Here is a 26,713-nt window from a genome sequence, read left to right on the forward strand (position 1 = left end):
TCAAGAACTGTACCAGGTCTGAAGAAGTGGCTAGTCCAGCCTAACTTGTAGCTTAGATGAAGATCTAGGCAGGACATACTCCAGCACATCACCTTTGTACTCAAAAGTGATGTAGGATGTAGAGCTGGTCCTAAGTGGGTGTCAACCCTCCATTGGAGAAATGACACCCAGCTCCATTGATGAGATCTTCACTCACCAAAACTTTAAAATTGCTGCAACATGGTCAGAAAAAAAAGGATCAAGCCCTGGGATCCAAAAGGTTTCTCTCACAGACAAGAACTGTATGGACATGGTCACCCTTGGTGTCATCAAGCTGCACACAAGACAAACCTGAGAGCATAATCACTAACACAAGGAAGAACCAGGTCATGTCTGTATTTCAACAAGATATTTTATTGGTCCAGCAACTGCAAAATATACAAATTTCTGAAAGGCATACCCTGTTTTTAAGCTGGCACAGCTTCGTATCAGGCAATTATTCCAGGTGTATATACAGAACACTTAACATACCACAAATCCAAAAAAATAAAACCCAAGTAACTACCCTTCTCTCCAAGCTTTGCAGTATGCATTAAATAAATAAAGAGCGCTTTGCTATTAAAAAAAAATTCAAGTATCACAAAGGAAAAAACTAAACCAGGAAAAAAAGAAATGAGGGGGAGGGAAGAAATCATTGGTGTGGTTCAACAAGTCCCCTCTCCCCACCCGCCTTGGCTGCAGCATCACTGCCCGGTCCTTGGCCCCGTTAACCAAAAACAATGGGCAGTGATATTTTGGGGCAGCACAATGGGATGGGGCTGACACCATCCCACCTATCACCACCCCCACCAGCATGAGAGAACCCCTCTGCTGCTCAGAGACCAATTCTGCCCTCACTGGAAAAAAAGCCAGGTTCAAATTTCACCTTTTTTGTAGGACCTACTAAGACTTCTGTTATTGCCAAGGGTAGAAAGTTTAGGGTCATTAAGTTTTTTTTTTGCTGCTTGATTTATATATATATTTATATATATGTATATACACACACACATAAATACATGCCAAAACATCTGCAGAATTACATGTTTACAGGATTGATCGTGGGGCAGCCAAACGTCATGTTCGTCTCTGCAGGCTTATCTTTTCATAGCAGGAGGAGAAAGATAACTCTCCCCAGGAAGGAGGCTGAAAAGACAAGTGACTTGCCTTCCCCAAATATTCATGTGGATTTTTTTCTTAAACTCAGAGAAACCAAAAGGGCAGATGTCAACCAAGTTTGTTTTTAATGCAGTTATTAAAATAAAAAAGGGGGGAAGCATTCTTTGTTTCATCTGTACAGGAATATAATACATATGAACAAGCTCACACAGGCAGGGCAACACTGAGAATGTCTCTCTCGGTCGGATATGGACCGAATGTGGTCTCAGTCCCTTCCTGGCATCGGTGCCGCTCCGAGCACGTACTCGGTTGCACAAGGCTGAAGCGCTAGGCACTGTGGTTCGCCTTTTCCCAAAGGAAAAACAGACCAAACCCCCCCAAAAAAGCACACAAAATATATATTAAAAAAATAATCGATTTCCCCCCTAAACCTCTCTGCTCCCATCTGTAGGGATGTAGTTACACAAGATGGAGAAGGTGCCGCAGAGTGGGAAAAACAAACCAAACCCCTGAAAAATAAAAAAATAAACCCCCAAAAATTAAAAATCCACAGACTTTTGCACAAAGCAATAGTGGTTAATTGCCATTTTTATCCGCTGTCTCGCAGCCCGGGACAGGTGCCAAGAAGGGATCTTGCATATCAAACCCCTGGGAGTTGGCTGATGGTCTAAGTCAGGACCTCGCCTTGTTTCCCCCCCCTGCACACACACCTCGAATGCTGTAACTACTGGGTTTTTGTAGTCCCAGCTTTCCAGCATGCAAAATAAAACATAAAGTTGCCTGCGTTCAGGCTTCCCCTGTCAAGGGGCATGACTTGAAAAATAAAATAGTTATGCTCTTGCCACAAATAAAGTGCAAAAACCAAGCGGTTTCTAGGTATACACATATACACACATTTATGTGTGCATGTATATATATTAAATTAAAAACAACAAAAAAAGAGAGAAAACAGACAAAACGGTCCCTTCTTGTGGCTTTTTGCAGCCACAGAGGGACTCCTGCATCCCAGCCAGACCTCTGGCCACCTCCACAAGACGTGTGTCTGCAAAATACATCCTGTCTAACTATTAAATCCTGCGATGATGCAGGGATTCCAACCTCCCCCCCAAAAAAATCTCCACTTTCCTCCAAGGAAGAGGAAAGGGGAGATGAAGTACTGGCACAGCACCTCAACCGGTGCTCAGTCTCCCCAGAAAATTGACACACATCTGAACTCAGGCCATCCCTGGGCACTCCTTGAGATGAGAGCATCACCCGAGGTGAAAGCATCACCATGGCTTCTCCTACACTAAAAGGCAGCTCGTGACCAGGTTTAGAAGCAGATCTACATTCTCTTCAAGCCCCTTTTAGGTGTATTGATTAAAAGGAAAAAAAAAAGGAGAGAATGTTTTTGGGTCTTTTTTTGGTTAAACCCAGCAGTTTTTGCTGTAAAGGACTTCACACAACTGCCTCGGCTTATGGGCCTGGATGAGCTGGGTTAGTGTGTGCGAGAGGCTGTAGCATGGGTAAAGGACTGCAAACACAGCACATCAGGGTTTTTCTTGAGAAGTAATTAATAATAATAATTAAAAAAAAAATGCAAAACCCCTTTGCTTCCCTCCCACTTCCCCCATTTCTCTGCTAACCCCGCACCATCCACATATATACACCCCACCCACAGCTGGATGGGTACCAATCATCTATACAAAAGGAGATCAAAACCGCTTACAGAGGAAGAAAATTAAGCTCCTGTGCGCTAGAAGCACTTTACAGCTTGCTACGATCTAACGTGACGCCGGAGCGGAGAGCAAATGCCGCAGCCTAAAGATCTGGTGGTGACCCTGTGGAGCTCAGCTCCTCTCCTCCGCTCTCCTGCATCTCTCCCCACTTCAGCAGAGCAGTTTGCAGATGAACAGGCGTGGGTAGAAGCAGCCGAGGGTCGACCTCGCCGCAGATGGGAGAGAGACCAGTTTGTAAGCAAGCTTTGGAAATGGCGATGGGATGGGAAGCTGGCGTCGCCAACGACGTCGCTGGTGGCCTCGCAACAGCGCCCATGGAGTCACGATGGCTTCTGTGAGTTGTTCATGTTCTGTAATGAGAGGAAGGACCAGGGTTGGGGGTTGTGGTCAGGCTGGACCCCATCCCAACAGCATCTTCTACATGCACATCAAGAAGGGGACAGGGGAGTTAACAGAAAGCCACTGCACGGGTCACTATGAAAGCATCCACCACAGAGGAGAAGACACTGTCCACCCAAGGAGAGAGGTGGGGGGGATGCGCTGACTTGCTACCCACAGCCGTCCCCTCAAGCATGCCTCTAATTACAGGGTGGGAATTCAACAGATATCCCTAAAAACAGAGCTAAAACCAAGACAACTCTCCCATCCAGTCTGCACTTCTGAAGCTGCTCTTTGGTCCATGAAAGGAAAGGTCACAGGGGACCATGGTGTTTATTCAAGGAACCAAATTAGCCATCTCTGTCTTGCTCCCCTTGAGGTTGGGCAGAGTCCTCCTGTCTACTAAGGAGGTCACCATTTGTCCATCCTTGGCACTGCCAAGATGATGCAGCTCCCACTGGCCATGCCAAGGAGCTGGCATGAGGACACCAGCCACCCTTCAGCAGCATGGCAGGAGCACTCAGTCCCCCAGTGATGCCCCACATGAGGTTTCATGGACCCCAGAGCTCCTTCAGACACAGCCTTGGCATGGGGTAGCAACATTAGGCACCCACCAGCACACAGTGAGAACCACAAAACCAGAGACAACCAGCTAAACACAAGCAGGACCAGCCCCGAGAGTGGTGGCTGGAGGAGGAGGACATCCACTAGAGGAGAAACCCAAGGGGAGATGACCACAACAAGGACATTTCCCAACTCACAAAACTGCACGAAACCAGGTGGGGGAAAAAAGGACTAGGAAACAACTAGGAAGGTTTTTCTCGCTTCCTTTTTTTTTGTTTTGTTTTGACTACCTAAACTGCCTCTTACAAGCACCAGGACTCCCGGTCAGGCTACAAGGCAGAGCAGGCCAAGCTGTTCTCTCTGTTATCTAAGGAGACAGGAGGAGGGTTAGGAAAAGCCACATGCACCACAGCCGTTTACCTTGGAAATATTAGCAAAGAGAAAACTTTGAGAAAGTGACAAACGGGTCGTCTTTAAGCATGAAAAGTGAAGGGGAGAAGAAGGGAAGGGATCAGGTCGTTGTTAAAAAGTGCACTTTGGATCACAAACCAAGCAAAAGGAAAAGAAATCATTACTTCATGTGCTCCCACAACAGCTAGATCCCATAACCACGAGGACTCTTAGGTACACAGTGATGTCCTCATCCTATCCAGGTGTCTTCTGGTCCTCCTGGTTGGGGGTCAAGACCCCAATGGCGAGGGCTGATTTAACAGAGCACCCACTGCCAACCAAGTCCCATGTTGAAAATTGGGAAGGAGGTACCTTCCACTTCCCCTGACCCCATATAGGTTGTGGTGGGGCATAGTGAGGACCAGATGCCATGTACATGAGGCAACAGCCTCCAAGAGAGGTACTGACACCAAGACTATGGTTTGAGGTGTCTTTGCTCCATCAAAAGCAGCCTTTAAGTCCCACACCAGTAGGTGGAGGCAGGCTCCCAGCAGCTGGAGTTTTTAAACTTGATGCTGCCAGCCTGCAGCTGGGATGGGTACCATCACTGCCTGCTCCAGCAGAGCTCCTCATCTAGCCAAACTTAATGCAGGCATCTCCCAAACTCAACATCAGAGCTTGTTTTCAGTGTCCCAGCCAGCACTGAGGCATGCAGTGCTTCTAATTACAACATGGATGAGGGAACAAAGTGGATGGAGGGACAGACAAAACCAAAAATGCTGTCAAAGCAACCCAAGAAGACCAAGCACTTCATCAGGGGCTTTTGTGTCCATGAGCAGCAAGGGAAGGAGCACAGACATGCAGGCCATGCTGAACAACTCAACCTCTGGGCAGAAGCGTGAGCATGGTGATGGTCTTTCTCAACCTATCCTTGAGCAAAGCCAAGTCTGACTTTCCTAACTCCCCTTTTCTCAAAACAAAAAATAAAAACCCAAAACATTTCTCTAGAAGGGGAAGAAACGTGAGGTTCAACAGCTGTTATGGGCAAGCAGGGCTGAGGCTTGGACATGTTACAGCAGATTCCCCCCAATCTTCAAGCCCACAAAACCAACCAGGACAGGGATGCTGATTTGAACTGTATAAGACCCCTGAGCATTCCCCCAGCCCCAAAGTCTCCCTGGTCTTCAAGACAACATTTGGTCACAGCTTCCAACAACTGCAGCTCTCTTAATGATGTAGCACAAATGAAGTCCAAAGGCTTCAAATTTATCCAGAAGCTGTCCTACCCTTATTACACAAGGATCTAACAGCATTCAAACTCTTGAAGAATGTATTATTCATAATTAGCGCAATTAAACACTCTAGGCACCTTACTTTCTTAGAGCTAGAGGACAATATCCATATATTTACTCTGTCCGAGACATTTAGGCAGACTGTTCCTGAAACAGAGGTTTGCATGCCAGGATCCAGAACCAGTTCATCTCCAGAAAAAACACTCCCGATCCCATATAGGTGATAAAAACCTGTTGGGGGCTGAGGTCAGAACCTTCTCAGATACATCTCTCGTACCATCACTCTTAAACACAACTCAGAGCCCCTGGGAAGACAGACCACCTGGGTCTACGACCTACACTAAAATGTGCTGCCAGAGGAGAACTCCAGGAAAACCCAACAGCATCTCCCACCCCATGACTGTCTAAATTCCCCGATTCCTCCTCAGACAGAGGACAAACGATGATTTGCTTCATTTCTTAACAAAATTGGGGCATTTAACCAAGCTAGGATACTTAGGGGTTGGACAAAGCATCATCCATAGCCTCCTCTTTACCTTTCCTAAGTAGGACATATCCAAATCCCACACACACAAATATTAACTCCAAGATGTCCCTGCCCCAGCCGGGTTTCACAGCAACAACAAAACAACCAGTGGGATGGCAAGAGACATGGGAAGGGGGCGAGAGGGGAGAATAAGACGCAAGAAGGTACTTACAGGCATGCCTTCCCTAGTAAAGGCTGCAGAGAGATAGAGAGAATGGAAAGAGGTGTCAGTAACGCCGCGCAAGAACGGGTAGAGGACACCAGACAGCACAGAGAGGCAATCGAACAGCAAGAGCTTCCAAACCCGAAGCTGGCAGAGGGTTTGTTAGAAGACCAACCCAAGCAGAACCTCAAAAGCTGAAAGACAGACGGAGTTGTCCTGCTCCATGCTTGCTGGGGTGGGAAAGCTCATGCGGAGGGGCCACCAAGCAGAGCATTTGAAGGAGCATGGCACCCTTCCTAACCTGCCCAGAGCCTGGCCAAGGAGGGGTGAGAGGACACCAGACAACACAAGACAACGCAAAAAGGGGCTGAGCAAGACAGTGAGATCCAACAGACAGCTGGTGCGTAGGGCAGCAGAGTGAAAGGGGCTCCTATATATCTACACAGCTTCTCCAGTACCATCCCAGCCCCTTGATGAGCACAGGGATGGGGGTTTTGTCCCTGGAGAAGTGTGTGACAATGTCTTTCTTTCTACATCCCGTCCTGGGTGGGTGAAAGAGGAGAGGACACATGAGCATCATGGCAGCTATGCACAGGGTTTCCCCCAGGGCTGCAGAAGGTAACCAGGTTCATCACGCCAAGAGGCTTCTGCTCAATTTTTGGTCCATTTTGCCTATTGCTCCAAGAAGGAGGAGACCCCTCCAGTCAAAGATGGGTCTTGGCAGCTACTTCTTGAGGGAAGCACAAGAACATGTGCTTAATTATAATGCCCAGGTCTACATCAGAGCTGAGCACATCCAGGGGAAAAGCAGGAGCCCTTTGGTCCTGAGCACCCTAGAGATGCATCTCCTCAGGAGGTTGACACCACGATGCCAGATGGTTAAGGCACTAAAATCAACACAACTCCGGGGGAAGTTTACGACGCTCTCAAAACCCAAGAGAGGACTGACACCAACCCTTTGCCGAGTGCTCCCAAAACCAACCCAAGGCAGGGAGGGACAGGAGCCACGTGAGAAAGGCGCATCTCAGAGACAGCAGCACAGGTTGCGACAAGTGCAAGCCGTTGGCCAGCTTCAGGAGCGACAGGAGGACAAACAATAAAACAACAAGAATAATAACAGAAAAAAAAGAAAAAAACAAAGGAAAAAAAAAATAGTTCAACTAACTTGTCCCGGCAGCTGCGTGGGCACTTCCTGAGGAACACAGCCTGGCAGGGCAGAAGAAACAGCCACATGCTCCTCAAAGCTGTTGATGCGAGGCTTTTTGGTGGGCTCTGGGCTTGCTAGAGGGGTAACGCTATTACGTCTCATGAGCGGGTTAGGTCCCTTCTTTGCTTCCTAAATTAGAGTGAGACAAAGAAAAAATAAAAGTAAATAAAAATAAAATAAAGGGAAGAAGGAGACAGTTATAAAGAAAAAAAAAAAAAGCAGATTGGTTTGGGTTTTTTTGTTTCTTAAAGCAGCCTCTGTTTTTCCCCAGTCACTGTCAATGTGCAAAGGATAAATTGAAAGGCTCTGGACACCACAAAAAAGCCTAAAGCAAAACTTTAAAGAACACAGTTTGATTTCCCAAGAAGGGAAAGGAAAAAAAATTAAAGGTCCTGCACTCAGAAATGAGACAAACCTTCTCTAATTGCTAAAAAAACATAGCAGTAATCAAAAGCCATGACTCTGTGCAACAGAAAGAGGCACCCACGGGTCTTCTCCATGAAGCCAGCCCCTCCAACCCAGGGAGGGGTGTGAAAGCAAGAAGAGGGAAGACGAGCCAGCCTGGGGTGTTACGGAAGATTTGGGAAGGGGAGGTTGGGGCAGAACAGCCAGCGAGGGTCGGCATCACGACAAGCTCCAACTCAAGCGAGGTGGGATGGAGGGGGCAGCACCTGCACAGCAGAGCAGAGGGACCCAAGTGCTTCGCAAGTGTCTTGGTCCTACCCGCATCTCACAGCTCTCCCACCATCCTTAACAAGGGTGGTGGAGGAGGACAGATTGCCCCCATGGTGGGGGAGGAAGGACCAGCTTCCCCACCTAGAACCATGGGGAGGGAGAGGTGGCTCTGATGGAGCCACCTGCTGAGGTTGGGAAGTAAAGGATGGGAGATATGGGACAAAAAGGGATGGCTCTGACCATCCAACATCCAGATGGGCTCCAGCATCGCTACACACAAGTCAGAGAGGTCCCAGCGGCTGGGACATGGGCACTGCCAGGGTCCCGGACGTCCCCCTTGGGTGGCCACCCAGCCCCAACACTGAACTGGTATCCCCCTGTTCTGACCTCTGAGCTCCTGGTGGAGCACAGGGCAGATAGCTCTGACCTTATGGCGGCTGACCGCCATGCAAGGAGTCTCCTTGCCACAGCATCCCCAAACCAGCACCACCACCTCCCATCCTACAGAACGGCACTCTGGTAGCCACACCAGGAGCTGTGGGCACACCAGGAGAAAAAAAAACGAGAAAAAAATCTACAAAGGCAGGAGATGCTGGGCAAGGTGTTGAGTCCAGGCTCTGCCAGACACTTGGGAGACCCGGAAGAAGTCACCTTCTCCATCCATGGCTCCACTCCCTGTTCAGATGTGCAGATAACTGCACAGGTGAGAGTTAAAGACCAGGGAGGAGCTTTCCCTGGGCCAGCATTAATCTGGGCAAACAGGCACATGCAATAGTTGTTTTCCCCTCAGAAAACCATTGACCAGCCACATCTTTGCAGAGCAAGAATCCATCTGATGCTCCAGTCCTCCACCAGCACTCTGAGCATCTAAGCTGAGCAATCATCCCACACGCAACCTGGGCACCCTTGCTGCTGGCTGACCGTAGGGGACAGGAGGGGGACACCAAGGGATGGCTCTGAAGAAAAGCAACACTCACCTCTGGCCGTTCCCTGTGGGTGTTGACGGCTTCGATGTTCAGCGAGATGGACTCCACCCGGCAACCTGCAGAAAGGAGCACAAGGAGACGAAGAGGCCATCAGCAAACCCAGCGGGTACAGGATGCTATGAAGTGCTCAACCCCAGACCCTGGTTCTTGTCCCAGAGGCAGCCTGGATTCAAGAGGATGTACAAGTCAAACCCCTTGGTGTGTTTAATAGAAAGACCCCACTTACCATAGGCCACCGGGGTCAGCTTCAACACTGTGTGAAGGGGACATTTCAGGTAGGGCATTTCATCTGCAGAGAAAGCAAAGCAGGAAGGTTCATAGAATCATAAAATGGTTTAGGTTGGAAGCTCATCCAGTGCCACCCCTGCCATGAGCAGGGACATCTTCACCAGCTCAGGTTGCTCAGAGCCCCGTCCAGCCTGGCCTGGGATGTCTCCAGGGATGGTTCATCCACCACCTCTCTGGCCAACCTGGGCCAGGCTCTCACCACCCTCAGTGTAAAAAATTTCTTCCTTGTGTCCAACCTGAATCTCCCCTCCTTTAGTTTCAAACCATCAACCCTAATCCTACCACAACAGGTCCTGCTAAGACTGTCCCCATCTTTCTTATTAGCCACTTTTAAGTACGGAAAGGCCACAATAATGTCTACCCAGAGCCTTCTCTTCTCCAGGCTGAACACCCCCAGCTCTCTCTGCCTGTCCTACCCTCTCCCCATAAGCAGGCTTAAACATTCTCAAAAACTAAGGCCATCCCACACCAAAGAGATGCATGCTCTAGGCCCTGCATGGACCTGAACACACCTCTTATCTCCTCAGATCTATCATCCCTCCTCCATCAGGATCAATCCACTTCCCAGTGACAGGGAGCTCACCTGCACTCTTGTCCAGGAAGTATGCCAGGAGACAGCGCATGACAGCCTGGTGACAGATCACAAGGACGTTCTCTTGCCTCTCCAGCTCCATGATGACCGGCTCTAGGCGCTGCACCAGATCTTGGTAGGACTAAAACAGAAGGAGGGAAGGGAGATATTGGCATAGAATGAGGAAAACAAGCACCTCACAAGAAACAGCATTCCTTGTCTTGTTCCATCTATTGATTTCATGCCCTTGACTAAATTAAACCAACATAATTACTGCCAAAAACAAGCAAAGTTCAACAAAGCCTCATCTTCAGGTTACTCTAGAAAGCAGCTACTTGTGGTCAGAGGAGAAAGAAGTCATCCTACTAGTTTGCTGTCAAGTCAGATGGACTATCATTAAGCCATATGTTTCTTAATGAGATCTTCACTACCAGTTTCACAACAGCTCAATGCAAAAGATAAATGGGAGTCCTGACTTTTCCTGATTCCAGTTTCTTGGAACACTTGCTGCTCCCTTGCTGAGAGTAGAGGACAGCATGGAAACAAGAAGAATGCCATGTTTAAAGCACGAGGTTCAAAGTAGAGTGAAGGCCTCTTTGCAGACCTACCTCCCCAGAAGGATAGCGGTAGTAATATTTATCCTGATCACGTAAAACAAATTCGTCTGGATGCTGCTCTCTGATTTCTTCATATGTCATTTCTTCACACACACCCTGGTAGAACAGGACATCCTTGAGGTTAATGGACATGCTCAAGTCAAAAAGCATCAGCACATCCAACATGCAAAACCTTCTCCAAAGCAATCGTCTATAATCCTGAGTAGTCAGCTACAGAGTGTTTCCAAGCAAAATTATTGTTCTAATCTACTCATTCAAGACAACAGCTCAAGGCATCTGCACAAGGTAGTGCTAAGATCAGAAGCCAAGCTGTGAGTACTGCAGCAGAAAATGTACCTTTTCCCACTCTGTGGGAAAACTTCCCCTCAAAAAGTGAGATTTAGGCAAAAGTGGCAGAGAGGGTGATAGCACCAGTCTTTCCCAAGTAGGAATCAGCCTGACCCAGCTGTTCACATTGCAATCAAAGATACTTACAGCATCTATTTCATTGAGTGCCTTCCACTGCTCGTAAGGCAGTTGGAGAGCTTCTGCCGTCTGGATTGTCCTCTTTAGTTGGCTGGTCCAGACTTTGAGGTCCTTCAGGTTCTGCTCCTCAACAAACTTGTTCAGTGCAAATGCAAACTGTGGGACATAAAAAAAGGTTGATTCCTAATCCACAGCTTCCCAATGGGCCTTATCCCCTGCTTCCCAGTAAATGTTGCCTTCTCCAGGACCTCTTTTGCCTTCCAGAGACAGTTGGGTTGGCCTTCTGCTCTGAAGAAGAGCAGCCACACATGCATTGATCCCCAGAAGCTACAAGGGCTATGAGAACAGGGAGAAAGCAGCAACCTAATGCCATCGAGGAACAATGTCAGCATCCAAGAAACAGCACGACCTGGGCTCTGCTATAATGCCGTGGAAGATCCTTGGCCACTCATAACCACAGCTCTGCTTGTCATAGAGCTAAACTGATGTATCCTGTAGTCCTTTATATTAGTCACACCTCAAATGAATCCATTTGGACTTCAAAATGGTCTGGCAAGCCAAATCAGCTATTAACCCTGCCTGAAGCAGTGCGTTTGACGATATCTTTGAAGAATCAGGAAGTGAGTGATCTGAAAGCACCCTCAGAGTTGGCCATCCCTTCTGAAGGATGACAGCAGTCCTCCTATTCTACATCCTGACCTGCCTGTGCAAGGTCTGAAAGAACTCTGTGAAGATACTCAACCCTTTCCTAGAGATTTCTGATGCTCAACTCTTTTAACCTCTAACTACATGCAACGTAGATGGCTGGAAAGTCTTGTTTTGAGGCCATGCCCGAGCCCAAATTTAACCAGTCCTATAGATGGATCCTCTGGGCACCCCAGCTGTCATCAAATATATACATAACCCAGTGCACAGCATCTGCTATAGCCAAATCACCCCCAGAAGCCACAGGGGACTATTCCCTTCCCCCTTACCTTCTTGCCCCTGTTGGAGAGGCCCGAGTCACCTCCAATCTTCCCCTTGAGGTTGAACTCACTCTCACCATGCCGACAGAGATAGATAGTGCGGGGCTGGACATGAATGTTCATCAGGTAGTAAACGATTCTGCTCTGGATGTGATCCTGAACCCTGTTGACCAAGAACCGCCGGCCAACGTCGATGACTTTGATGAGAGAAAGCTCCCTAGGAAAAGCACAGCAAAGATGAGGGGGTTGCCAGTGGGGAAAGCAGAAAGAAAGAAACACCATTCTTGAAAAAGAGCCTTGTGAGGTATCTCAGTCAACATAATCACCCAGCTAAAAGGATTTCCCACAGGCTATTTTCAACTGGAAACCAACAGGTAGCAGTCATTCATAAAGAGCTAAGTAACACCACTGTAATCGCCATTCCTCCTTGCAGCAGTAAAGAGGATTAAACAAGACTAGCAGGGAGCACGTTCCTTGCCAGCACAGGGATAATCCACACAGGGCACATGGATGTACCTGTGAGCAGTAGAAAGCCTGGGAGGTGCCTGCATGGTCATGAAGGACAGCAAAGGTCTTCCCAGGGCATGCAACTAGATGGAAACCACAGGGCTTGCTCAACCTTGTGGTTTGAGCCTGTTCAAGCAATCCTTCCTTTAACTGACAAAAGCATCTCAGAAATACTCAAACCAAACCCTTTGTATTTAGACCTGCAGAACTAGTGTCTCTGAGCCCAGAAGAGCCTGGAAAGGTTTCAGTGCCTGGTTCCCTGGCACTGAACTGGGGAAAATCACTGTTTTCAGGGAAGAAGCCAAATTCATGACAAGGCTTGGCCATATAATTTTCATGTATTTGAAGACAAAATAAAATACAGCTCCATACTTCATTACTCCTCTTCTGGGAAAAGAAAGGCATTCAAGTCAGTTCAGAAGTCACCAAAAGTCTCTTACCGGTCATAGTCATCAGGGTCGAGTGGCTGGTAGCTGGCCTGATAACAGTTGATCCTCTTCATGAAGTCCTCCATGGCATCAGTTGAATTACGGTCCCGGTAATCGGGGCTCGACAATTTTACTTCCTGCAGCAGGAGAGCAAACATGACGCAAGGAGAGGTTAGGAAGTTCTCCAAGGCAGACCATACTAATCTCAAACTTCAAAGTCCTGCCAAGATTCAGCTATCAGCTGAGCCACTTTTTAGTCACCATTTATCATAAGACAAAAGAAGCAAACGAGACCCAAAGGTAAGCAGAAGGTGAGAAAATCTGGTATAAACAATTTCATGACTAGTATAGATACATACAAGTTCACTCCTGTTCTCCCAAGAGCTGGGGAAGCACCTCACCACCCAACACAGTGGGAAACTGAGCTTCTTTCATGGCTAAAGAAAAACATTAGTTTTATACAATTCGAGCCAGGGATGGAAAGTGCATGAGCTTAAACAAGATGCTTATTCTAGTTCTTTTGAGTGAATAAAGCTCCCAGGAGGTTGTGGTTAATGTGGCCGTCCACCATCTGAGGCAGCGGGGTAACAATATTCAACTCCCTTCTGTGGATTATTTGCTACAAGCTACTGAGCTGAAATATGCTAGAGATAGGCAATGTGAATTATCCAGAGCCCTCATGGACTAAGTTCTGCCTAAACTACTCTAATAGGCTGTTTTTCCTGAAGATTCAGGTCTGACAAGCAGCATCACATGTTAGTAACTTCACAAGCAATCCTGAAATAAACAGGGTAACACAACCAAGGTAAAAAACTAAAAACGCCCAACAACAAATTTTTCCTAATATCTAATCTGACTCTCCCCTGGTACAACCTGAGGCCGTTTCCTCTTGTCCTATCACTTGCTATGTAGAAAAACAGACCAACACCTTCCCATGCTAAAACCTCCTTTCAGGTAGTTGTAGACAGCGATAAGGTCTCTCCTCAGCCTCCTGTTCTTCAAGCTAAACAGCCCTTCTCACAGACTTTTGAGTATCCTGTGACACATTCCCAGACACGATAAAAGAGCTCACAAAGTTCAGATGTACAACCGGAGATAAGGCTGGAGCAGAGCTCAGTGGAGGACAGGACACGTTCATTCAAGTTAATCATGCATAGGTAGACCAATTAATATCTACCTGCCCTAGTCATGCTTAATGGGGAAGAACTTCTGCTGGTGGGAAATCAAAGATTGCTCCCAAAGGAGCCAGGAAGCAACATTTGATGCTTGTCCCAGACAAGACTTCAGCTAGTGGCAAGAAATCTTTAAGCTGAACTGCTATTCTTCTCAAAGCAGATCCCAACAGATTTTGGGGAGCTGCATGTGGCTGAAGACACCAAGTCAGACTGCTCTCCAACTCATCGCTTCCAAAAAGTGGGACTTCAGGGAGGTCACCGAAGCATCTTCAATACACTTCTCTCCTTGATGTCAAGTTACAGGTAAACAGAAATGCAGTGAGCGTGGAAGAGAACCAGGGAAAGGCTACAGCAACTTTTATTTTCATTACTTCCAGGTGGCCCTGGATCCTGGGAGATAACAGCCCCTTTTCTCATCCCAGGCCAAATACATCATAATCCCCTAATCCTCAACCAACCCCATCAAGACTTTCGGATAAGAAACTGATTGAGAACATGTGGAAAATACTTCACAAGAGAAAACAAAAGCAAGATGTTTCCATGCTTACCATAACATTGCTGGCAACTACCGTGGGATCATTGCAGACAGATTCAATAAAGAACACCTGCAAAACAAGACAAAGCTCACCTGAAGACCAGCAATAAGGTTTGTAGCATTCAGCCAGCTCCTTGCTCAACCCAACCTCCTCCCTCCTTGACTGGAGAGATCTCCCACTATCCCACTCCCATCCTTTCCTTCTCCAGAGCTCAGAATTAGGAACAAGGGAAGTTTCATTTTTTTTATCAAACCCTGATGGTACCAACCTTGAACCCATTTTCTTTGGCAAAGTTTAGGATCATCCCTCTCCTCTCCCGTGTGGTATTGGTGGCATCAAAAACCTTTGAAAGCAAAGATTTTGATTAGCACCAGGAACGCCTGGTTTCCTCCTGAGCCCTTCCCTCAGAGAACGAACTGCAGAGCAAACTGCACAGGGCACAGCGCCTTCAGGACCAGGACTGCTGCCAAACCCTGCGGAGCACATCTCTGAGCTTACCGCAATCTGGCCAGCCTCCTCCGTCAGGTACAGCTTGACGTCCCTCAAGGCAGCCAGGGCACATTGCCTGCAAAAGAGGTGAGAAACATGTGGTCCTGATGTCTTCAGAGGATGCTCACAGCAGCCAGCGCATGGACCTCCACAATGGAAGGCAGGCTTTGCAGCTCATCCTCACCACCTCCTCCCCCTCTCAGGGACATTTAGGAAGGACACTCTTAGCCTGTTAAAAATAAAAGAGCCATGCATGCCAAGCAGCATGCTGGTCTCCACAGCAGAAGCAATGGTAGATAGAACCATAAAAGTCATTTTGGTTGGAAGAGATCCTCAAGATCACAAGTTCAACCATTAATCCAACACTGGCACTAAACCATGTGCCTAAGAACATGATCTATGCATCTTTTAAACCCCTTCAGGGATGGTGACTCCACCACTGCCCTGAGCAGCCTGTTCCAATGCCCAGCAGCCCTTCCAGGAAGAAATTGTTCCTAATACCCAATCTAAACCTCCCTTAGTGCAACTTGAGGCCATTCCCTTTCATCCTATTGCTTGTTACTTTGGAGAAGGGACCAATCCCCCTCCTTGCTACAACCTCCTTTCAGGTTGTTGTAGAAAGCAAGAAGGTCTCCCCTCAGCCTCCTTTTCTCCAGGCTAAATGAAGAAGATGAAGCAGCCAAGGCCAAACCTCATGGCAGACCTCATACCCTACATCACTGAGCCTGAACTTAAGTTTAGGATACCACTGATGGAAGATGCATTGGTGACCCTGATGCTACCAAGCCTGTCCAGCTTCAATTTTCAGCTCTTGGTGCCCAAGTCAGGCCCTCCTTGGGCAGGTAGCGAAAATTCAAGCTAGAGCACAGCCTTCCTTCTCGTTACCCCCAAAACAAGTTGGGTAACCATGCTGCCAGCCACGGCCTTTGTCTCCCATCTGGGACCCAAGTGCAAGCACAGACATAATGCCCACACTTACCTCCTGACTTTCATGGCTTCCTCATTGTCGGGGCGGAAGAAGTCATAGGAGCTGTAATGCTTCACCGCCTCACGGCGATATTCCCCCACGTTGAAAACTGTGTGGAAAAGGCAAAGACCATCAAAACCAGCAGCAGGCATCAGCACAGCTCAGTTGTGGAGTTTCTGCAGATAACGCTTTCTAGCAACAGGCCAAGAAGTGACATCTGTAGAGCAAAACTCTCAGAGACATCTCTTGGTCTTCAAAGTGAAGGAGAACCTAGGCTGCAGCAGAAGCCATAGGAAGATGTTGATATTTGGCCCATGAGATTTTGGAAAGATTTTCCACTATGTTCCACCCTGAAGGCACTGAGCACCTGGAGCAACTCCTGAGAACCAGACCTCATGGTTCCTCAGGCAGCCAGTAAAAGCCTCACCTTTTGTTGGAACACCAATCCAGTTGAGGTAGCGAGTCAGCTTCTTGGAGATGTAGGTCTTCCCACGGGCTGGGAGGCCAACCATCACTATCACAGTGGGGGAATTGGCAAGCTGTGGCCCACAGGCTATGAGGAGAAGGAAAAAGAACAACATGAGCAGCCGTTAATCCTCTAACATGTCTTGTATCAACCCTACAAGGCACTTGCTCTTAGAATTATAAAATAGTTTGGGTTGGAAGGGACCTTCCAAGGTCATCTAGTCCAACCTCACTGCAATGATCTGGGACATCTTCAACTAGATCAGGTTGCTCTTGACCCAGCCTTCCCATAAGTCCGTCAGCAGCTAGAGGAAAGCCTCTGCTCTCCATGCACCATCATCTCTACGCCCCTCTCATGAGCTGAGACAACCAAAACCTTGAGCAGGCAAATCCACCGACTCATTTTTGCAATAGGATCTGCTGAATGAACACATGTCAGAGCAGATGCCATGGTAGGTGGCTTCAAGTGAGACACGCTTGCCCCAGCTAAGTCACACTGACCCAAATTCCCTCTGGTGCAACCCAAACAAGGGAACAGGAGTCACAGCCTGACAGCCATGGCAAGGAGATGGCTGCAAAGCAGGCAAGAAACCAGCAACTGCCCAGGCTCCCTGCAGGACCTCCGTGCCTCAGTTTCCCCACTTGGAAAAACAAAACAAATGAAACAACATGGCAAACACAACCTCCCATTTCCATGGTTTGGCTGATTGTGTGAAAACCTTGAGGATGCCCAAGGACTTGACCTTCACCTGCAAAGAGCACCTCCCAAAACCTTTTGCTAGTTTTTTAGCTGATATACATGCAACCAACAAACCGTTTTGTCTGAAGATAAGCGGGGAAAAAGGACTACAGAACCACCAGCATTCAAAAAGCTAATATGTAAGTGTGACTTATTCCTTTTTATTCACAAACCTGTTTTAAGCTGGGTGGGGTTTTTTGTTGTTGTAAAGAGAGTCCATGACTGGAAATAAATCCAGAGGCATCACTTAGTGATGACTTGGCAAGGGAAGAGAAACTCCTCACCACTTCACTCAAATGGCATGGTCAAAATACAGACAAATCAGTTGCAAAGCTGCCCAGGTGAATCACTTCTCCCCTCACTCATCCTTTAGAAAGTAAATTCCTGGTTGAGTTTGGAGGAAATTGCTGAGCTTGCAGGACTGGGAAAGCAGTTTGAGATTATTTTTAGTCCTCTACAGCCTGGTCCCAGCATCACGGGATGTGCCTGTACCATCTGGACCACATGGACCACGTAACGTGGCAGCATCCCTGTCCCATGGCAGCATCCCTGCTCCTCTCCAGGGCTTGCCCTGCAGAATTGCTTCTCACATGCTGCTGCACACAGAAAAGGCCCAGGCACAATGCCAAGCACTTTAAAATACGGGAAAGGAAGATCTTAACAATGCCTAATGGAATTTGGATTAGCCCGACACACCAAGGGCCCTCCCAGCAAAGGCAGAGACCAGCCCCAATAGGCGAGACCTGCCGGGGGATTTCTCAGCCACCTTTCAATCCACCCAGGGAGGCCAGAGACCTCACGGGAAAGGAATGCAGGGAGTGAGAGGCTGGTGGCAGACATAAAAAACACAGCTTAATTACGGTCTGGGCCGAGAGCTCTACCTGCCTGTCCCAGCTGCCTGCAGGTGGGAGCAGGTGATGGCAGCAGAGCAGTTTGGGGAGGGGATGCGAGGGGCTCCCCAGGGATGGCTGGTGTGTTGAGGTAGAGTTTTCTCAGCAGAGATGTAGGAAAGACAAACAAACCAAGAGAGAGATGAGACCAAGAGAGTGTGGGAAGCATATGGGATTTCCCTACTACCCTAAGAAAGCAAGAAAATCCAACAGGTAAAGAAACTGAATTAAGATCACGAGGAAGAGCTACAGCACTGGTGACCAGAAGGGCAGTGAAGAGCCACCCATCATGCGCTTGACCATCTCAAAGCAGACTCAGCAGGCAAGACATGAGAAAACTACCTAAAAGAGGTTTGTTGGTTTTTTTCTTCCCCTAAATACTCCACATTCCTCAGGCTGGAGCTGCCCTCACATTTGCCCCCTTTGTGTGACCTCCATCCCCAGTGCCACGTTTCAAAAGCTCCCACTAATTTCAGCAGCAAGTGCTGATTTCACACACTGGGGTACCAAGGCAGCTGTGCAACATATCCAGAAAAATATATCTTTTTCCTTTCTAACAGTCTCGCATTCTCAACCAAGACCCGGGTGCAAATCTTTTTTTGCACAACAACCAACCACACATTAAATAAAGGGAGGGGGAAAGGAATAGTATCTGAACGAAGTAATTACTCCTTGCCCTACCTGCCAGCAGACAAGACGACTTAGGGCTATTAAAATAATAGCTATTCAAGAGGATGGGGACAATACTGGGACTATTCATGTCTGTTTGGCTCCTGAGAGATGAGACAGTTCCAGAGCTGATGCACACGCGGGTGCAGCAGGAGTCAAACACCTGTATCTGAGGAATCTCCCCCAAATTTGGCTCGCTGCCAAAGGAAAGAGCCAGCTTCCCCTTGGATCATGAAAAAGTATCTGTTGACAGACCTGGGAAGCACCTGCAAAAACACCAGGGCATCAACTGTGCAGCTTTTTATCAGGAACCTGAGCTCAAACCCAGCTAAATCACAAAAGCTTCCAGGAAACTTTGCATCAGCGATGTAACAGAAACCAGTGTTTTGCTCCCAGAGCTTCACAAAGACCTAATTCATCATTTCTTTTCACCACTGCTGAAAAGCTGTCAGTGACTTCAGTGCATATTCATTACTTGTTATCAACATCTACGCAGGTAAGTCAAGGTCCGGGATGACTTTCAAAAGGCTCAATCAGGATATTGATAAGTAGCTCATCACGTGTGTCTTCTGTCTGCTAGAAAGTCAGTGTAGTGCTTCATCAGAGTGGGTGGAAGGAAGAAAACAAAGGGAAGGAAATTTGCTTCTCTAAAAGGTTAGATAAAATAGTCACTTCCCCATTTCAGGTGTTTTTACTGTCTGCTCATGAGAAGTGCCACCACTAGCCTGCTGCTCCTACAAGCCCACCCCACGTGTTGTACCTTCATCTCAACATTCCCCTTTTCCAGCTTCTTCCCATTGCAACTCCCTGACACCCTCACGAATGGACCGGGAACACGCTTCTGCGCTCCTTATCACATACACGCGCGTGGAACCGATACCACCCCGCCGACGTGCAAGCTGTGGTTTTGCATGCACGTCACCGACGTATTTTCACATACCCTCGCCTGCCGAGCTGGAACGATGAGAAAGGCAGCAGCATCCCCTTTCATCCCGAGCATCCCCCCTCCCCTCGCCTGGCTCTGCCCATCCAGCCGCCTGCGACGACTTGACTTTCCCAGCCCCTACGTGAGAGACGTGCGGCTTGACAGCAATTTAATGGATCGCCGTCAAAAGGCCAGATGAAGGCATCGCTTCGCATCCATTCAAGCCTCCCGTTGATGAGGAAGCGGACAATCGGGCTAATTATTTCAACACGCGGGGAGCAGCCAAGCCGGAGCTTTCCGAGGATGCTCCCAGGGATGCTCCCACTCCCTCCTCCCTGCCCGGGACCACATCAGCCCCACGTCTCTCTTTTACCTCCGCTCCCACATGGATTTGTGGCTCTGCTCTTTGTTGCTGCTGAGGAATTAATAGCACCTCGAGTTTAAAATAGCCACCTCGAGTTTAAAAAAAAAAAACACATTAAAATAGAAGAAAAAAAAGCACAATAACACCCTTCTCATAGTGCACAGCTTGCCTCATTCCCACCGTGAGAAAAAATAATTAGAAGCCACATTATGGTATTAATAAGCCCCTTGCTGCCTTAATATTATGTTAAGTTTCTCTTCCGCCAAGCAGGAATTTCTCTTCTCTAAAGAAACAGGTGAATGAAGGTGCAAAAGAGATGCTCTGTGCATACACGAGGGACTTCTTTAAAAGGTGTCAGTCCCTGAGAAAAATCAGATTAAACCGATACATCTGCAAAGCATTAAACCAGGAGATATTTTGCCCCTCTAAAAGCCAAGCCTTGTGGCAACCCAGATGTTCAGCCTGTTGCTAAAAGCCCATTTCCCCGGCAGCTTCTGCTGCAGAATTGCCCTTACTAAGCACAGGCTGCATGTGCAAACATCTGCCACAGGGTTCAGACATCCCTTGCTATGTGCCTGACCCATAGCCGTGGGGCAACAACATGTGGCAAATCCACAGGGTATATTATTATTTATTTTTTAAAGGGAGAACTTTCCGGTCAAGGGAAATAAACGTCTGAAGGGACTTCAAAAAACAAAAAAGCCTGCTCAAGAAAAGCCTCGGAAAGACTGATTCACCCAACTGCCCAAGCCACTTCACCCCTTGCCAGGCTGCAAAGTGCCACCTCCTCCATCCTGGCTCTCCGTCCTGCTTATTTAGAGTTACGTGGAGTTGCACAACTGGCAGGTTGTCAGCCTAACTGTTGGGCGAGCTAAAAGAGCTGCCTCTTGAGCTTTGGCATTGTATTATGATTCATTATTTGTTTTATAGTAACACCGGGACGACCCAAGCATTTTTTGGTTTGTTTTTTAAGCACAAAAGTTGGTTTTAAACACTCAGGATGCTTTGAAAACGGAGGAAATCACTGCAGAAATTTCAGCATTGAATTCTGCCCTCCCTCCACGTGCCTCCTATCATCCCAAGCACAGCACAGGGTAAAGTGGTAAAGTACAAACAGCTGCTGATTTTTCTTTTCAAAATCCATCATCCTGCCTGTCCTCCCATGAAAAAAATACGTAATAATTCACTAATAAATCTCAGATCAAGGTGTAAGACACCCTGAAAATCCCAGCTGAGCTGGTACCTAGGCGCCAAAGTTAGTAACCTGCTCCCTTCCCTTTTAATCCCAAGGCTGGAGGCGGGAAGGGAGGGGGCGGGGGGTGAAATTGGGACACGCGTGTCTCAACCCCCATCCTCCACGGGGCCGGGGAGCTGCCATGTGATGGTTACACTTTCCTCCAGCTCCTAAGGCTGGGAGTGAGTCACGGGATGGCAGCGGGTGGGATGCGGCCACCGGGATGATGCTGGAGGAGGAAGGAGGGGGATGCTGCATGGATATTATGGGAAAAAGCGTAGTAAAGAGCACCCCCCGGGGTACGCAGGAGGGGGGGGGGGGGCTGTTTCTTCCCATCCCACCCCACCCCGTAGGGATGCTGCGGTGCCCGTACTCACAGCGGCGGGGCAGAGCCGGCCGGTTGTCATTGGGAAGCCAAATCTTCTGGATGCGGCTTTGCGTCAGCTCCATGGGCATTTTTAAAACAAAGGTCTTTTTGCGCTCCGCGTCCACCTTGGTGCGTTTGTGGGGGAGGCAGGGAGGAGAAAAAACAAAATAGGAAGTAGGGGGGGTGGAAATAATTTTAAAAAAGGCTTTTTGTTGCAGTCGTCGCTGTGCGGGGTGGTTGGAACAAGCGGCTGCGGCGCTTTCGGATGCTCCTCGGAGTCTCGTTAAGGCTTTACGGCGGAGGAAGGGGAGGAGGAAGAGGAGGGACGGGGCTTCAGGGCACAAAAGCCGGCAGAAACAGCCGCAGCGTGCTCGGAGGGAAGCGAGGGCGAGTCCTGCCGCTTAATTTTGCTATAAATCTGGATGCAAGAAAAAACTTAAAAAAAAAAACCAAACCCCGTTTATTTTGCAAAAAAAAAAAAAAATATAAAAAGGAGGAAAAATCTCAAGGCGAGGCAGCTGGGGAAGGGCTGGCCCTGCCCGGCTCTTGGCTGCTGCAGGGAACCGGCGCCGCTGCTCTCGCTGCTCCTTCTTCCTCTCGCTGCGCTGCGACGAGACCGCACCAGCAGCCACCGCCTATTTCTATCCCGACAGGGCCGGCTGGGCGCCGGCGGCTCCCGCCCTCCGGGGCGGGGGGAGGAGGATGGAGGGAGGAGCGGGTTGTGTGGGTGGGGGGATACGGTTCGGGTTGGGCCGCGCTGCCGCCTGCCGCCCGCCCCCCGCACTGCAGCGGGGACAAAGGAGGCGCCGCTGGGACCGGGGAGCCTTTGTTCTGCAAGGAGGGGACCGGCGCTCAGTGTGTGTTCAGCGTGGGGGTGTGGGGGGGTGTGCGTGGTGAGGGTGCACAAGCCAAAAAATAGCTTGAATGAAATATATTAAGAACTGAAAGGTGTAAAAATAAAATAGATAAAAAATAAAACATAAACCTCAATGAATATATATATAAAATATATCAAATATAGAAAACATAAAATACAGAAAACAAATGTAAAAACATTAAATATAGAAAACGTTAAATATAGAAAAAAAAGAAAAACTGCTATTATAAGCCAATAAAAATAATGACTAGAAACAATTTAGGAAATAAAAAAGCAAATGGTAAAGTAAAATTAAAATGCACCAATAAAAAAGAAAATTGCAATAATTAAGCAAAGCAAATTAAGAAAATAAAATAATAAAGTAAAATTAAAACACCCTAAAAATAGAAAACTAGCAAAGGAAAATGAAAAGTAAAAAGAAAACAAAAAAATAAAATAAAAATTGAAAAATAAAAAAGAAATAAAACAAAAATAAGTACAAATAAAAAATAGTAAAAAGACAACAAGCTAAAAAAACCCCCAAACTACTAAATTAACTAAACTGCGGTGGCACGGGGGGGTGTTACAGGCGCCCCCTCGCACCCCCGCGCCGGGGGCTCTGGCAGCGGCTCCCCCCGGGCCGTGGGCGGGTCGGGGGGCGGCGGGGGCCGGGGTCTGCGCTCCGGCACGTCGCTCACGTCGCACATGGCTCTGCCGGGCCGGGCCGGGGCCGCCTCCCCCGGCGGGGATGCCCTGGCTGAGGTGGCGGCTCCGCCTCCGCCCGCGGCCACCGCTCCGCTCCGCCCCGCTCCGCGGACGCGCAAAACGCGCGGGCGGGCGCCCCGGCGGCGGATGAGACCGTTCCGTCCCACCACCCCCCCGGTGCGCCTCGGTCCCTCCCCGCAAAAAGCGGCTTTCGGGGGGGCGTGAAGCGACAGCAGCGCTGGGGATGCTCTGCAAGGAAGTCTCGCTCTCAAAGGGGCATGATCATATTATTTTGTCATTTTTATTATGTTATGATTTTTATTATTTTATTATCCTTATTGTTATTTATTATTATAGTTAATATCCCCTTTTATTATTTTCTAATGCGTTGTATTATATTATTCTTCATAATTTTATAGAATCATCATAGAATCGTTTCAGTTGGAAAAGACCCTCAGGATCATCGAGTCCAACCACAACCTAACTCTAGCACTAAACCATGTCCCTAAGAACCTCGTCTAAATACCTTTAAACCCCTCCAGGGATGGTGACTCCACCACTGCCCTGGGCAGCCTGTTCCAATGCCCAACAACCCTTTTCGGGAAGAATTTTTTCCTAATATCTAATCTGAATCTCCTCTGGTGCAACTTGAGGCCATTTCCTATTGTCACATCACCTGTTCCTTGGGACAAGAAACCAACACCCTCCATGCTCCTTTCAGGCAGTTCAGAGATCAGAAGGTCTCCCCTCAGCTCCTATTCTCCAGGCTGAACCCCCCAGGTCCCTCAACCGTTTCCATCACACTTGTGATTAAACTTTTAATTTAACTTATTATTCTATGACTTTCATTTTATTATCAGGCCGTGAAAGTCAGCCCAGCAATAATAACAACCCTCAAACACTGAAATTTCCCAGCACTGTGAGGTTGGGGACATCCAGGGGCCACTCAGAAAAACCACTTTTGAGACACTGAAGCCCCACATGTGCAGGTGTTCACACCCCCTCACTCCCAACTCCAACTCCAAATGAGGAAATACTAAAATACATCCTAGCTGGGAAGGTTGCAGATAGAGGTGGGAGCATCTGCTTGGACGGGGTTTAATAAAGCAAATTTTGCTTGAAAATTTAAAGCTCAATAAGTAGCATCTTGGATACTTCAAGTGTTCAATAGCGTTTTTTAAATTTTAATATATAGGGCGTTTTCCTCCTCTGGAAGCAAAGGCTTGTATTTTTATAACATATCTAGAAAGAACGTATTTTTGGCTACCTCCTTACATGGAGTCAAGATGGATGGAGTAAAAAATGCGCAATTCCTCCTTCTCCTACGCAGGAAAAGAAAATTCACTGAAAAAAAAGCAGCTACTATGAGGGAGCTGGAAAAGAGCCGGAGATTTGGGTGTGGGATGGAAGAGGATGAAAGCAATGGGCGCTTTGGCTGGTAAAGGTGGGGATGGGGGTCAGACACAACGGTGCTCCCTGGACCACCACGCACAAAATCCATCCTTGGGAAAAGATAGGAGTTGGTTTTGTGGTTTTTTTTTCCAAAATCCCAGACATTTTTCCATGGAGGGCAATGAAAATTTGGTTCCTGGCTAAAACGCGAGTCAGAAGAAGGAAGAAAATTCATGTGATGTTGCAGGGCGAGGAATCTGGGCATCCCCCTTCCTCCAGCAGCTTGGCTCTCCTTCTCCATCCCTCTCCTCCGCTCCAAAAATCACCACCCCCACGATATCAAAAGGAGCCCGAAAGCGAAAAACCCCGCCTGAATTAAAATCACAGTCACTTCAAATTAGATCCACCTAGTAATTCTTGGCTTAAAAACTCCTCAAATAACTGGAGCGGAAAGCTTCAACTCCTAAATAAATGGCCTGGTTTTCAAAGGCACGAGCGCCCAGCTGCTCCAAGCGAGGTCAGCTGGAAGAAGCATCATTACTATTTATAAGGCGCTTTTTCACCGCAGGGACAGGGTGGCGAGCAGGACAGCACTAGGTGCACCAAGAGGGTTTATTTCCCCCTCTCTATGTAAAAGCAGAGCTCCCTATAAATAGAGCCCGGGCCAGTAAATAAGCTGTCGCTCGCAGCTGCTGTGAAAGGAGCCCACAGGGTGCTTAGCTCAGCGATTTTTTGAGAAATCAAAACACCATCGGGGCCAAATGCTGTTAGTAAGAGGAATGTCAGCTTGCCGAGAGCCACCGTGGGCACGGCGTGCCATGGGATGACCAGCGATGCTGTCCTGCATCCTCTGCTTTTCCAGGTGATGGAAGATGTGGAGGGAGGAATAAATCACCTGGTGTTCACTGGAGATGCTGCCTTACCTACCCCATCGCAGGAACCTGCAGAGATTTAATAAATGCAAAGGGACAGGGGTATAAATGTAACGCCAGGGCTCGATATCTGATGGTCTTGATGGTAGATGGGGAAAAAATTACCTCGAGCAACCAAGGGATGGAGGTGGCAGGTCCAGAGGGGTGGGAGAGGGCAGAGCAAAGGAGGGGAGTCTGGCAGAAAATGGTGAAAACGTGTTTTTGTGAGGATGGGATACCCATCTCTTACAGGTGTGCAGGCTGAGGATTTCTCCGAAACACCAAATCCAAACCCCCTCGATTCCCCCTTTTATTTCTCACCCAATGGACCTAACAACCTGCCCCAAACAGTGGAATTAGGCTGTGAATACAGCCCGAAAATCACAATTCAGGATTAAAATCCCCATCCTCTTTGGAAGAACCTACCAGTACCAAGGGGCCACCAGCCACCCTCCCCTGGCACCCTTCCACTGGCACTAAAATGCAACAGCAGTGATTGCTCCTGTGAGCCCCAACTCTGACTAAGCCATGATTCATCCTCCTCTTTCTTATTTTTCTTCTTTTTTTTTTCTCTAAAGGCAACATGAAAGGACAATACAAGTCACATTCATGCCTACATTCCATGCAGTATGAACCATCTCCTTAGGATGTGATGTGGAGGGCACAGTGTGCATGGTGCCTGGTGGGATCTGAGTCGCGAGGTCCAACCCTACACCCCAGCAACTCTTCGCACAGTTAAAATTTGGAACCGGTGGTTGGGAGCTGTACATAGATCCCTATATAGATACAGCCATACATGTGCCCAGTTAACGGCAGGGCAGCTTGACCCACAGCAATTTCCAGCACAGCCTCAGTTTACCAGCCAGGGACATGGGCACAAACAATTCTCCATACCCTGAGAGGGAGGTTGCAAAAGTCAAGCAGCAGCTGCCCAAATTCTTGTTGGTGCATTAACAACACCCTCTTGCAACAGAGAAAATTATCCCTCTGGGCTGACCGAGGGGACATTTATATATTTACTTAAAACAAAAAACAAACAAACAAAAATTTAACGCTTTACACTTTGGAAAAGATCAGCGGGATCCTGGAGGAGCCAAGAAAACAGTTTGCAATGTATTGGGGAACTGGGTGCTTTCAAAAAGCGCAGGGATGAAC

The 26,713-nt window shown here is 48.1% G+C and overlaps 1 protein-coding gene across 8 annotated transcripts in view; it reads right to left on the reverse strand.

Annotated features, from left to right (window-relative positions):
• Positions 1-373: 373 nt before the first annotated feature.
• The window catches only part of PFKFB3 (6-phosphofructo-2-kinase/fructose-2,6-biphosphatase 3), a 47,183-nt gene continuing 20,843 nt past the window's right edge, over positions 374-26,713 (reverse strand). Inside the window, exons 2-18 of one of the 8 annotated variants that reach the window (XM_065847253.2) lie at positions 21,705-21,819; positions 16,469-16,594; positions 16,054-16,150; positions 15,084-15,150; positions 14,854-14,928; positions 14,598-14,654; positions 12,887-13,011; positions 11,949-12,156; positions 10,984-11,130; positions 10,501-10,605; positions 9,905-10,034; positions 9,260-9,322; positions 9,025-9,089; positions 7,331-7,501; positions 6,175-6,197; positions 4,215-4,265; positions 374-3,202 (exon numbers count right to left, since the gene is read on the reverse strand). In XM_065847253.2, coding sequence (XP_065703325.1) covers positions 3,196-3,202; positions 4,215-4,265; positions 6,175-6,197; positions 7,331-7,501; positions 9,025-9,089; positions 9,260-9,322; positions 9,905-10,034; positions 10,501-10,605; positions 10,984-11,130; positions 11,949-12,156; positions 12,887-13,011; positions 14,598-14,654; positions 14,854-14,928; positions 15,084-15,150; positions 16,054-16,150; positions 16,469-16,594; positions 21,705-21,783 — 1,596 coding nt within the window. In that variant the 5' untranslated portion in view covers positions 21,784-21,819 and the 3' untranslated portion in view covers positions 374-3,195. The other 7 variants (XM_065847288.2, XM_065847268.2, XM_065847259.2 and 4 more) reach the window with 7 other exon arrangements.

Source organism: Patagioenas fasciata, chromosome 1, assembly GCF_037038585.1.
Source record: "Patagioenas fasciata isolate bPatFas1 chromosome 1, bPatFas1.hap1, whole genome shotgun sequence".
Taxonomy (NCBI): Eukaryota; Metazoa; Chordata; class Aves; order Columbiformes; family Columbidae; genus Patagioenas; species Patagioenas fasciata.